Source organism: Xiphophorus couchianus, chromosome 17, assembly GCF_001444195.1.
Source record: "Xiphophorus couchianus chromosome 17, X_couchianus-1.0, whole genome shotgun sequence".
In the NCBI taxonomy this organism is placed as follows: Eukaryota; Metazoa; Chordata; class Actinopteri; order Cyprinodontiformes; family Poeciliidae; genus Xiphophorus; species Xiphophorus couchianus.
This window is the reverse complement of record NC_040244.1, coordinates 10,780,365-10,793,341: the sequence shown is the minus strand read 5'-3', so window position 1 is coordinate 10,793,341 and position 12,977 is coordinate 10,780,365. Positions and strand designations below refer to the sequence as shown.

Sequence of the window (12,977 nt, the reverse complement as noted above, 5' to 3'; positions counted from 1 at the left end):
AATACTTTTCTCACTGGCACATTTGTGCAATATGTATTGTGTCTCAAAAAACATACTAGACCTAGAAAAGCTATGCTTTTCTATCAAATGAGCTTTATGATAGCTTTATGATAGCTTTTCTATCATAAAGCTGCGCATCTATGCCACAGAAATGCAAGGAAAAACACAAAACAGCGTGGCAGGGCTGCTCCTCATTAAAAGTGTGTCACATGTTTCCACGTAGAACCAAGCAGGGCTTCAACCGTTCTCCACCCTCAGGACATTTCCCATATCAGCATAAGGCTTACGGTTACACCTCCCACTAAATGTAATCACCCCCCTGCTATGCAGATGGTTTAGTGTTATTCTATCTGTAACTGGACTCGAAGCCAGACTCTGAGTGGGCCTAATGACTTCTAAACCCAAGCTGGTTAAGCGAGAAAGCAACACTGCCTCTCTGGTGCAACCTGATCTCCCTTTGGACCACCTGGTCCCAGGGTGTACACAGAAGCTACAAAACACACTCGACAGTGATGTACAAATATTTCAATGCTTTTAAGCACGTTTGTAACATTTCACATGTAGAATTGTTTGGCTTTGAAAACAGGCTATAGCGAATATGCCAGAGCTTCGAAATTCAAGCAATCTGCTGTGAATCTGTATGAAATACAAAATAAACCTATTATTCATGTTCGTCGCCCCAAACGATTGCACATAATAGAGATGTTCTTGGCAAAAAAACAACTCCAAAACAAACAAACAAAAAAAAAAGTAGAGATTTCACCTGTTTCATCTGATCTAACAATTGGTCTTAGAAGAAAAAAAAAGTCAAAGATCTGATCTCCAGATCCAACTGGAAGAAATATGTAAACATGGAGAGTGCTGGAGGTTCTCAACATCTTCAAAATTATGCTTCAGTATCTCCCTCCAGTCCTCTAACTGCTCCACGTCGAGGGGATTCTTTGTGCATATTTCATGTGTATGTGTGCTCTTCCGTTGCAAGCAAATGCCTCCACTGCATCCATAACTGCTCCAGATGGTTTATCTTAGCATCTGTCTAACCTGACAAAACATAGCCTGCAGCATGTGGCCATAAGGTGTGTTATTTGGTTATTCTGGCAGAAGGTTGACTTCAAGCTGTATAATAGTAATGGTCTGAAAGCGGAGTGTAACAATAGACAAAAATTACTACATTTCCGGGCAGGTTGGACACTTCTATGACTTCAATTGATATCTTTTTTTCCTGCAGGGTCATTCTATCAAAGCAAATCTGTGGCACCGCGGAAGCAGAGGTTGTGCCCAACTATTTTAATGAGTGGAAGAGAGGAGAAGAAACGACAGACTGGGGAAGTGAGATGGAACAGACCTGATGCTGTCTGATGACTGATAGGCAGTCAACCTATCTGTTTTGAAAAGGTTTAGAAGAAAATGTGAGGATTTAACAGAATTACTGGTGGTATGCAACTCATCTTTCAGAGCTTCCATTGACTTATTTTAAACTTTAAACTCCATACAAATCTCTTGGGACATTTTCCCCTCATTTCGTGACCATGATGTGCTTTGGAAAAAGTAGTTGTACCCCTACAAAATTCAAGTCATTTTCTGTAGATTTGATCTGAATTTATCAATACAAAGTAAGTCGTACCTATTAATAGGAAGAAGAACACATAGCTCTCAAAATGTTTAACCACTAACATGAAAATTGTAGCTGTGATTTTTATTTGTACTTTGTAGAATCTCCGATCATTGCAATAACAACTGCAAATCTTTTGAGTATGTTTCCATCATGTTTGTACAGTTAGAGACTGAATATTTTGCCAGTTTTGTATATCTCTTCCTTATACAAAAACATATATGTACGTCTCAGTCGTATTCCTTTTATGTGACTCTTGTCACAGATTTTGAACTGCTCGTGGGTCTAGACTTTGACTGGGCCATTCTCATACATTAACAATTTGACTTCCCCTTCGTCAACATTGACCAGATCCGCTTTCCCTGATAAAGAGTCACATGCCCACCACCATGGTTAATGAGGATGGTGCATCCAGGTGGTTCAGTGTCAAAGTAAAGGAGTCTGAATATACATTTGGACCACACTTTTTCTGAATTTTGTAATTATCTGCTGCTTTATCTTAGCCTTTTATTCAAAATCTCAATGAAATACATTGAACATTGTGGCTATAAAATTCCAATACGTTGTAGAAAATTCCCAGCCTTCCTAACATCTCATTGATCTTTGACATAATTCATAATCACCGACAGGTTAAAAAGTGTTGATCAATCTTTGAATTGCATTTTTACACCGTCCAAATAACGGAAAAAGGCAGTAAAACTGATGGATGGATGCCCTGACCCTTTGCAATTATCATTCTGTGTGATAAATCGAAAGTGCAAATATGCATATCTGCTTTTGTATTGTTCAGTGGATTCCACAGGCATCACATGTTCATCCTTTGCCTCGTCTGAAAGGAGTTAGAGAAGAGGCGGCGAGGAGAGTGACTGTGCCCAGGGAAAGGGCTTTTATCCCAGGCTTATCAGAGCCAGCGCAGAGGGAGATTGTTGGCCAGTGGAGCAAGACGCTGATTGTTGTTGCCTTCGCCTGCCCCCTTTCCCCCAATCAACCCTGGACATCCCTTTCTCCCCCCACTAACACATGGAGGAACAAAGTGTATGTTTGCTCACGGGTAGGCAGACTGGAAGATAAAGAAACATCACATAAACACTGGGCAGAAGCATTTAGTGATCATTCTGTCACTTTCTCTCAGTTTTTCATAACTCAAGTAAAAAGTCTTAGTTTACATAGGATGTACTTCTATACATCCTTGTGTTACTGGCAATGGATATTCACCCTTTTGCTCTTCCCAGTTCTTGGCGAGCAACCAGAAGACATTCTACCCACGGTGCCAGCGACGAGGACATATGCACCTCTAAATCATGTGGTATTATCACCAGGCTGAGCTCCAATGAGCAGCTATAAACATGATGGAAGACACCAGATGATCAGTGTTAAGCAGCAGAAATCATTTCCATTGTGTGTCATTAATTCTTGTATTTCTTATGAACAGAAAATATTTTACCTAGGTAAATCTAACAGTTTGGTAAAAACAAAGATTGAAAATGTTTTGTAAAAAAACCCAAAAAATAAACGTTCAGGGCATGCAAGACTGTCGAGACGATTTACGGTGATAGGTAAAAAGGTCACCCTCGCTGACCCACGTCGACAGGCGGACAGCGTACTTGTTGGGATGAAAAACGCAAGAAAGATGGAGAGGTCAGCACAACGAATGGCTCAAAACCCCATCAGAAAGATTGAAAAAGACAAACAAAAGAAGAGTGCTACTTTGATTTGTAGTACGTTTTACAACCTCAACATATGAGATCACTTATATTATGCTGTACCTTTATGTAAAAAAAAAAAAAAAAGAGCCATAGCCTCTCTGGCGAGTAACTACACTTCCCAACAAATAAAGTTCAGCTTCAGGTCCAGTTTGGGCATATGGATGTGCCGGCTGTGCGGGTCTGACCCCAGCCTCCCCTGCTCTGTGTGGCACTTGCAGGACACCTCGGGTGATGGCGAGGCGAGGGGCTGGTTGTCTAGCCTCCTCTGTTCTGTCTAACAGGCTGGACATGAGGCACGGCATCTGTCTCTAGAGGAAATGCTCACACCAGAGATTGGCCTGGTTCGCAACAAGAGCAGACCGGTATACATAAGGTATCCAACGGGGGGAAGGTGGATATTTTCAGAAAAGGACCTGCAATAGTAATGTAGGACATGTGTGTTATACACGGTTAAAAAAAATCAGTTTGTAATCACTTCCCTTTCTGCTCACTGACCTGATGAAGCAACATTGCAAACCAAATAATTCCCTCAAAAAAATAAAGCAAGGCATGGGCCGCTTATACTTAGTTCACATGCCAAGATTTTCAAGCCGATTTTTGTCCTGTTTTCCCCATTCCTACAGTCGTAAGGACACCCCGATTATTTCGACGACTTCGAAGATAATCTTAGGAGATATTCCTGCCGTTTGTGGTGCACTAAGGGAAATCTGGTTCGCTCAGAAGGATGTCGGGACTGCTCAGGTCTAAAATCAAGGATATTACTCTGAACTCACATTTGGGTTCGGGGGGTTCTGGGAAATTTTCTATCTGACATTTGACTTGTTGGTGAGCGAAATCAACAACCAGAAGTGTAAATTACTTTCCTCTTTTGATTGGATACTACAAAAAGTCCCAGAGTACCACATTGTCACTGGGTTTATGGTGCATTAAAGTGATTTGACAACATATTTTTGGACAAGGTATTCTTTTCAATCGTCACTTTTTAAAATATATTAAAATGCTATAAAATCACAACTGGATGCTGGTCATGTAGATAATAGACAACAGAATAACATAAAATAATGTACATTTCCCCCATGTACTGATAAGCTGGTTGGCGTAATTAATATTTTTTCTTAGGTCTAAATGAGTATAATAATTAATATATGGCATATATAACATTGTTATATTGCTGTAATATTTTTTGCACTACAGTTTTAGATAAAAGCAATTAGATTATGCAAACTGATTTTATTTTATATGCCAATAACAATATAGGGAAGCTGGTATCATAGTTATACCGTGGGAATCTCAACCCTGTTACACTCGTACAATTTGCCGTCTTCTGCGCTTTTGTCTGACACAATAGTGCTGATTTTGGTCAAACTAAAGCACAAAACATATGGGCCCAGTGAGACACTAAAGGCCAGAGGCTGTGGGACAATTTAACACAGCCATGAGCAAAATACATGGAATAGCATTTGCTACACCCTGAATGGAGCCCCGCAGAGTGAGTTTGCAGAGAAACACGCGCGCGCACGCACCCACACACCAGGCCATGCACGCCATCACAAATGCAATGTTGAATGTAAATGGTCTGACGAGAGTTATAAATCTCTCAGTGGCCGCTGGGCAGCTGGGGTCGAGCACCCAGCGCTCCTGTCAGAATAGTGCAGCTGTGTGTGCAAAGATAGTTGGTAGTGTGGAGAACAGGCCTGCAGGGTGAAAACTCAAATTGGTCTCTGAAAAGCTCAGTTACTTTTTCTAACAGTTAGAGGTCTGTTTACAATATTACATGTCAGTTACAGAGGGAAAACCAATACCCTAACTCCAAATGGCTGCCATTTCAGCTGCCATTGTTTCAGCCTCTAAATATATTTTACATCCTTGAAAAGAAACTCTCCCAAAGGGTTTTTATCAAGCTAGAAACTCGAATTGTATAATTCATCTGTACTGGTGTAAAACATTTAGCTGTATGAGAGTTTAGCTTTCCAGTGTCGACCCACAGGGAGAGTTTATGAACTGCAACTGGCAGGCTAAATGCTGACACTGTCAAGAAAGAAAGCAGCTGTTTCAGCACTTTCGTCCCTGGCTAATAAATGTCTTTAATTAATTAAATGAAGTGCTGTCCTGAGAGCAATACTCTTGAGATGAGAACTGATACAATAACACAGAGACATTAAACAAACTACATTTGCTGCAAAATGCAGATTGGTTGAAGGATAGTTTGTGTTCATTCTGTCATAGTCTGTGGCTCCTACCAGTACAATTTTTTTTTATTAAAGAGGGCCATTATGTTGACTTTTAATTATTTTAGATTTTCTTTTCCTTTGAGCCAGTCACAAATGAGTTCCTGGTGTGCTTTGAAACACTGTCCTACGTATACATATGATTACGCGAGATCCACCTAATGAACGTTCTGGTAAAGAACAGGATTCATGGTTTCATAAATGACAAGTCGTCATGTTGAAACAACAAAGTTACTGCAGACAATCACCATGTTTGTCTAGCAGACTGTCTGTTCTCCACTTTCCAAGTTTCCTTCATCTGTGGAGAATTGCTCTAAATCTACTGTAGTTTGCCGTCCGTCCAAACTCTTAGAAACGTCTTCAAAAACACATCCAGACTGATAAATGTCGGTTACGCAGATCAGAACAAAATGTGCTGTCTTTTTAAGATATTTCAGCTAACTTCAAGTTGCAGGTTCTATCTGAGCAATAATTTGATTTTACAGGTGTGGTAGTGTTTGAAAGTGGCAATGGCTCATGAAATTTAGCTTGATTTAAAAAAAAAATATTGTTGTGTACTCATTCACTCAATAATAACAAAAAAGTCAACAATTTAAAAATATTTGGCAAATATAAACCCGAAACCTCAGCTAATGTGTGTTTTTGTTTTTAAAACTAGACCATAATTTTTTCTGCTAAGCTCTCAAAGCAACCCTTTCAAACAGATAGCCTACCGCCAATACACAACAGAAGGAGACTCTTCAACAAAATTTCACGTTGCTAAAAGCCACAGGCCATAATATGATGAGGTAAGCCACACACAACAGATGAGCCTCTAGACAAGTGTTAATAGGACACCCTTTGCACCTGTCCTCACCTGGCTTTTGGGGATATTATCAGCTTTCCGGATTAGTTCACAAGCATAATTAGCTAAGAGTGTTCCGCTGTATTTCTGTGTTGAGTGTAAAATATGGGAAACACATTTATTGTGTGTCTGCTGAAACTGAATTGAGAGACAGCAGAAAGTGAACACTGAAATGGAAAGGAGAGCAAAATTAATGAAGGTTATAGAGAAGGAGAATTACGTAAAAAAAGGAAGGAGGAAAAAATGACGAAAGTAAAATGAGACGGAGGGATCGTTGGGGAGTCTCCCTGGATTTGCAGAATCCCCCTTAGCCTCAAGTTTCAGGCCAAAGTCACACTGACACACTTGCAGCCTGATGAGCGATTTTTTTTTCTTCCTCTTTCTTCAACACTAAAAATGAGAACTGTTGGTGTCCTCTGGCAGTCACAAAGAACATTTGACTGTAGTGTGGCGACTTGTACACAGACAAGTAATACTCTCTAGGACATTTGCCAAGTGTAATTAGGGATTAAAATGCATCATTATGACCATTTTAGTGTTTGTTTCAGCCAATCTTGATGTGAACCCAATGTTTTATGGTTCATCTGCTGTTATTTTACACCATAAAAACTGCAAAAGGCTCTTCTGTTGCTTTGGCTCTTTTTGAGTACCCCATAAAATCTAGTTTACTTGTAGAAGCTCATTGAACACAGGCACCACAAAAAATGCCACTTGTTTTACATGCAACTTCTTACTGTGAGTGTTATTAGTAACCTGTTACTGACAGGGTGAAATAATAATAGCTTCAAGTTTATTTCCCGCAAATAACCTTACAGGTCTAATGTAGGACTCAGAGAATTTTGTTGCCTCTTCTCTTTGCCTGCCCGCCTCGCCCTGAGTTTACCCTAAAATTTGAGTTGTTTGCGTTGTCGTAACTGTGACTTAAGTCTCTTGCACGAAAGCTCTTTTCGCTGTCTCGATATTTTTTTGTCATTTTTATAAGACAAAAATGACACAAAACACAAAAACTCACCTAAAAAAGTTAGTTTTTAAAAACATAGCGGCCAAGCAAAGACCAACTTGTCATCAAAGACATTAACTTACTTAGTTTGACTGGCTCCCCAAGCAGCAGGCCTAACTAACCAGTCTATGAGCTTGTTAGGCTCCCAGTGTTGTAGAAAGAGAAATAAGAACAAGCACATTTGTTTAAAAATCAGCACTAAGTCAAGCAGGTGTGTATATTACCTTTTTTTTTTTACTTTGGTTTATGCATTTAAACCAAAATAATAAAGGATAAGCCTGTAAAATACAACAACTGCAACCGTAAATCTTTTTGAATATTTGCTGCTTTTCCATTTCAAATACAATTCATGAAAGACTCAAGGGCGTCGTACAGTGAGAATCAAATACCAGTTAATGTCAAGTCAGGACACAAAGACAGTTTTGTGATGTACAGTATATCGTTATGCCATTGTTTGTTTGTTTGAGAAAGTGTTTATTTACAAATAAATTAGAGCTGTATGCACAGCAGGAAATATAAAAAAAATTTAATATTCATGTGCACATGGCTTATACCCCATGGTTGTTGCTTGTATAGACGTTTAGGTGATATATAAGGGTTTTTGTGGAAATGTGATATAATTTTGCTTTGAACCTTATAATCCTTATAAGGATGCTTTTGTTCAGTTTACTGTATGTTTAAACAGCTTAAGAGGCTTAGATTTCACAGCTGGTCACATAATGCACCTTCTGCTTTTGGTTACGCGAGTAAATTCCCTTTTACATCAACAACAAAAAGGAGCCATGACCTCCTAGAGTTTCCTATAATTGGCATGGCTTACTTGCTTGTCTGCTTCAGAGGCATCCAACATAAACAGCACAATCCAATTAGTGCATGGGGTAATAATAAACATAAAAATTACATGATGTTCAGATTGCAGGTTTCTGAATTACATTCATTAGTTTAAGCTTTTCAACACTAATGGAAGATCATAGAATTTATAACATTTTTATTACTTTAGACAGAGAGAGAGAAAAAAGAAACCATTAAGATATTCACCATAAACATACTTCATATCAGCAGCTAAGAGCACATTCTGATGTACTTGTATCCATAGCTATGTGAACGCACCGGCACGGTTTGTAATTTGATGCCTCAGATTGTGCCCTACTGAGTTTCCCCGCTGTCTGTAACAGTGCAAGATACTAAATGATGAATGAAAGCTGGCCCTGATGTTACAATCAGAAGAAGAAAAGCATGTACTTCGCCAACAATCTGTCCATTTATCCCACATCAACACAGTCCAGCTATCAGCAGAGCAAAAGTAAGAAATGTGGCACCTTCGCGCTTAACTGAATCATGATTAACGTTTCCAAACAAATCAGTCTCGATGATCAACTTGACCTTTCTGTCAAGCAAGATTTCAGAATTACGTGTAATTCTCAGCATTAGACTTAAATAGAATCAGCACTTAGTGTACCCAGGACATCAATCGAAATAAAAAAAATAAAAAATGGTTGAGAGCAAATTATAAATGTGATCCAAAATAAAATTAAATATAAAGCACCTTAATACCTACTGCTTAATATCTATGGTATGTTTGTTAATTAAGCAATAGAAACATGCAAAGAAATATGCTACACGAATGAAACTGAAAGTGAAACTGATATCATAGCCTACATGCTAAGCATCTAATAATTATCTAATAATATGTTTTGGAACATATTAATCTAATCAGCAGATGGTCAGTTAATAGATAAAAACGAGTTGTCACTACAAAAGTAATGTGATACTGTAGAACAATGTGAATTCCACACCTTTAATTCCAATATACATGAACTATTCAGAATAGAATGCATAATAAGTTGCAATATAAAATGTGCTTTATTTCTTTATGTTTAGACCTACATAGCACACAATTATGAATGAATTTAAAGCAAAATGGCTTTAAATTCATTAGGAGTTTATAGTTTTATCAGAATTTAAAAGAAAATGTTTTTACAGCTTATATTTTTGGAATATTGGAATGCTCTCTGGAGGTATAGCAGCTTGTTTTGACCACATCTAATGTCTGATGAGGAAGTTTTGAGAGAAACCTCAAGAAGCAGTACTTTCAATGCACAATAAATTCTGGAAGAGTGAAATTGTGTTTGTATGAAGTATATGGTTACTAGAACAAACTAAAATCCATACAAGGCAACAAAAGGAACCTTTTGGTAAAATGTAGAAATAAATCCCAATAGGGTTTTCAAACCAGTAGCAAAACAAAGCCGATTTTACAACAGGCCAGTAACCCCCCCCCTCCTGAAAAAAATTATAAAAAGAACCAGCAAGACCTATTTGGAACTGCACTGCTTCTGCTTCTGTAGAGTCATGGGCAGAGGAGATGTGTTGATTTCCCCTGGAGCCAGTGCAGGAAGAAGAGCTGAACTTGTCCTCACATCTTCTGCTGCTAAGAAGAGATAACTAGCTCCATTCACTTTGAAGGAGAACGAAAACACGCATGCTCTCAAACTCTGCCTGCCTGTTCCAAAGTGACTAATTTCTCTCCACTTTCCTGCATATTCCGCTCACTTCCCAGCACTCACTTTTGGGAAATCCATTTCTCTCCGAATACCCAATTATTTCGACCAGGGAGGGTCCACGTCACCTCACAGCGCTGTCATCCTTCGTTCTGCGCCTGGTCTAACTTACCTGTGCAATCTCGTAGAGCAGTTTGTAGTGTTCCTCTCGTTTCTGCAAGGTGCACAAATTGCAGCCCATCCTAGTTGTCAGGGAAACGGTGCCGAGTGCCCGCCGGATTGTGTGCGCTTGTCTGCGGCGTGTGCGAGCTCCCCCCAGGGCGATCCACACTCGGGCTCCTCTTCTTCGTCTCCCTCACTCTTCCTTCTCATCCGTGTATCCTCAGAGATCCCTCCCTCTCTCTTTCTCTCTCACACACATTTATGCTACCCAAATTTGAGAGTTTTTCTTCTTTGTATTCCTAATGAGTATATAAGTCTCTAATTAACTCAGTAAAATGCACCTGGCTTCCCTTTCCCTCTTGCCTGTCCCTTCCTCTCCCGGCTCTCACTTGCATGCCTCCATACACTCTTCTCTCCGCCACCTCCTCTCTCAGTGTGAGCGTACTCTCTTCTATGCACACACTCTTGGCTCACAGAGACACACCTCCTCCTGTGGCAAGCTGCCTACACATGCCTGCTCCCACTTTCAGTTCATGAATAGACAGCATCCTTATTGGCTGTTTAAGGAAAGGAGGGTGGCTGGCTGAGGGCGGACAGCAGGGGAGTGTTAAAGGGAGTGGACCCGTCTCAACTTGTGAAGACTCAGTGATTGACCATTGGTTTGAAAAAGCACCCGTCCGCCACCTCCGGATCCCCCTGTTTCCAAAAGCTCGAACCAGCAGCTAAAACGCAATCTCCGCAGTTCATCAATTTGGCAAGAGGGCTATTAGTCAGCACGCACATTTAACAAATGGATCTGGCATGGAAATCAATCTCATTTGGATGCAGTTGGATAGCCTTTTGCACTCGGCTCCGTGTTTTCCACGAGTGGTGTTCAGTGGCTGCCATAGATTTACAGTCAGCGCGCGATGCTTCCTCCGGCATATGCTTCCTCTCTCCGCCCGCAGTTAGACAAGGGCACCGAACCGGGCTGACACACAGGAAGAAACACAGACTAATATTGATTGGCTTCAAATTAGCTTCCAGCACTGCTGGTTCATCTCTTCAGAGTAGGGGGAGACCGAATGAAGAGGAGGAGGAAGGAGGATGGATGATATAGAATTGCAGCTATGATTAATTAAAATGGCAGTGATGGCATTTATCAAATCCCGGTTCTTTTTACGCTTACAACTAAGAAATCTGCACCCAAGCACCAAATGTGCTACTAATAAGCTGAAAAATCCCTGACTGCGTGTAAAATTATTTGCAAGTATAAGATATTTAAATAGGCATGTATTCTTATTTTTAACTACTGTTTAGCTTAAAACTCAAAATATTCTGGAAATAACCGTAAGTTGTTGTCTGAGCAGAGTATCTTGGGAGCTTAACAAACTGGCACCCTATTGAGGGTCAGTGCATTTCCAAATCAACTTGTCTGCTTCACAAATTGTAATCCATGTAATTTATCATCAGAAAATCCATTGTTTATGCAAAATGTTTCCATTAAAACATTCTGGTTTTTCTTAAACTATTTTTTACCCAAGTCATTTTTACCCCTTCTATTATCATCTCATCAGATTTGTGTTGTTGTTGTTTGCCCTTCAAGCCGTTGTTGGATAGTCAAAGACACAAGATGATAACTGCAATATACAGAAGCTGGTTGAGAAAATTTGCACATTTTTAAATAATTCTTCAACTAAAAAAATCTAAAGTCAATCCAGTAGGGCTATATGACCTCTGGTCATATGAGGGATAATCATCATCATCATCTTCCATATACTGTGAACCCAGGCTGTGTGATAGGATGCAACAAAGAACAGTTTTAGCATCTTGTTGGCTTTTATACAAACATGGTAACGTAAAAAAGAAATGCAAAACATTGTAAGTACAGTCAACAGTTTACCCTTATTTATCTTTACATGAAATGACCGCTGTGCACTGGAGAACTACTTTAGCTCTGGAAGCAGGCAAACTGCGTCTCCAAGACAAATCGTTGCAATGGCTAATGAGCAGAGAGCAAAGATGCACCATCCTTCTTATCGCCACCTAAACAGGAATAAGGCCTATAAAGGAGCAGTCAAGGGTGTCCAGGCAGATCCAGATATAGGTTCCCAGATAAAACCCGACCCTTTGTCTAAACGCACTCTCAAGCCAAGGCGCACGGTGATGAGGTCACTGCTCTTTTCACTGACCTTTGCTAAACAGTTGACGTCACCAACTAATCTCAGAGTTTGTTTTTTTTCATTGGATCTTCTGCTCAATGTTACTTTCTTGAAAGTGGTGCAGTTTGGAATGTGGAAATGGATTACCAATATGAACAGACTGCACTTTCATAGGGTCTTGATATATTGTCTTATTGTTTAGCCGTTGCAATTAGGTGAACCTCTAAAGCTGTTTATGGAAGAGGTAATATGCATGGAATCATGTAAAAAATCTAAAGGCTTCTTTCTCTCTGGATGTACTAACCACGAAGAATATTTTCACTAACATACTGTGGGTAAAGGTGTTGTCACAAAAGTTTGACACCAGGTAGGATATCAGCGCAGACATTAAAAAGCAAATGTCAGTTATAAGAGATATACCAAAGGTAATTTTTTATTTTAAAATGTCAAAATAAAAATAAAAGAAAACATACAAACAAGGAATCGCATAAATCTTTAGAAAAGGTGACATCATCATGGTAGACCTTTTTTGTTGTTCGTGTCAGTCTCTTTTCATCATACCCTGAAATGGGCTCCCTCTCAAATTTCATCATCCTGCCTTCTTACTCAGGCGTAAACGAGACACTGGACAGGCTTGTGCTCCCTTAACATTTTGAATTGACTTGTGTAACTTTGACAGCCGTGGAATTTGGAACCTGTCGAAGAGAAATTGCGGGGTACCAAAAAAAAAAAAAAGGCACTTCATCTTTGATGTCTCGGAGCAGGACTGGCAATAACGACAGC

At 39.7% G+C, this 12,977-nt stretch overlaps 1 protein-coding gene across 2 annotated transcripts in view; it reads right to left on the bottom strand.

Moving 5' to 3' along the window:
• The window catches only part of pdzrn4 (PDZ domain containing ring finger 4), a 61,331-nt gene that overhangs the window by 23,633 nt on the left and 24,721 nt on the right, over positions 1-12,977 (bottom strand). The window contains exon 1 of one of the 2 annotated variants that reach the window (XM_028043247.1): positions 10,064-10,476. The exons of the other annotated variant lie outside the window; for it this stretch is intronic. Coding sequence (XP_027899048.1) covers positions 10,064-10,132 — 69 coding nt within the window. The 5' untranslated portion in view covers positions 10,133-10,476. Of the gene's footprint in view, positions 1-10,063; positions 10,477-12,977 lie in introns of those variants that run through there. 2 annotated transcript variants of the gene reach the window in all.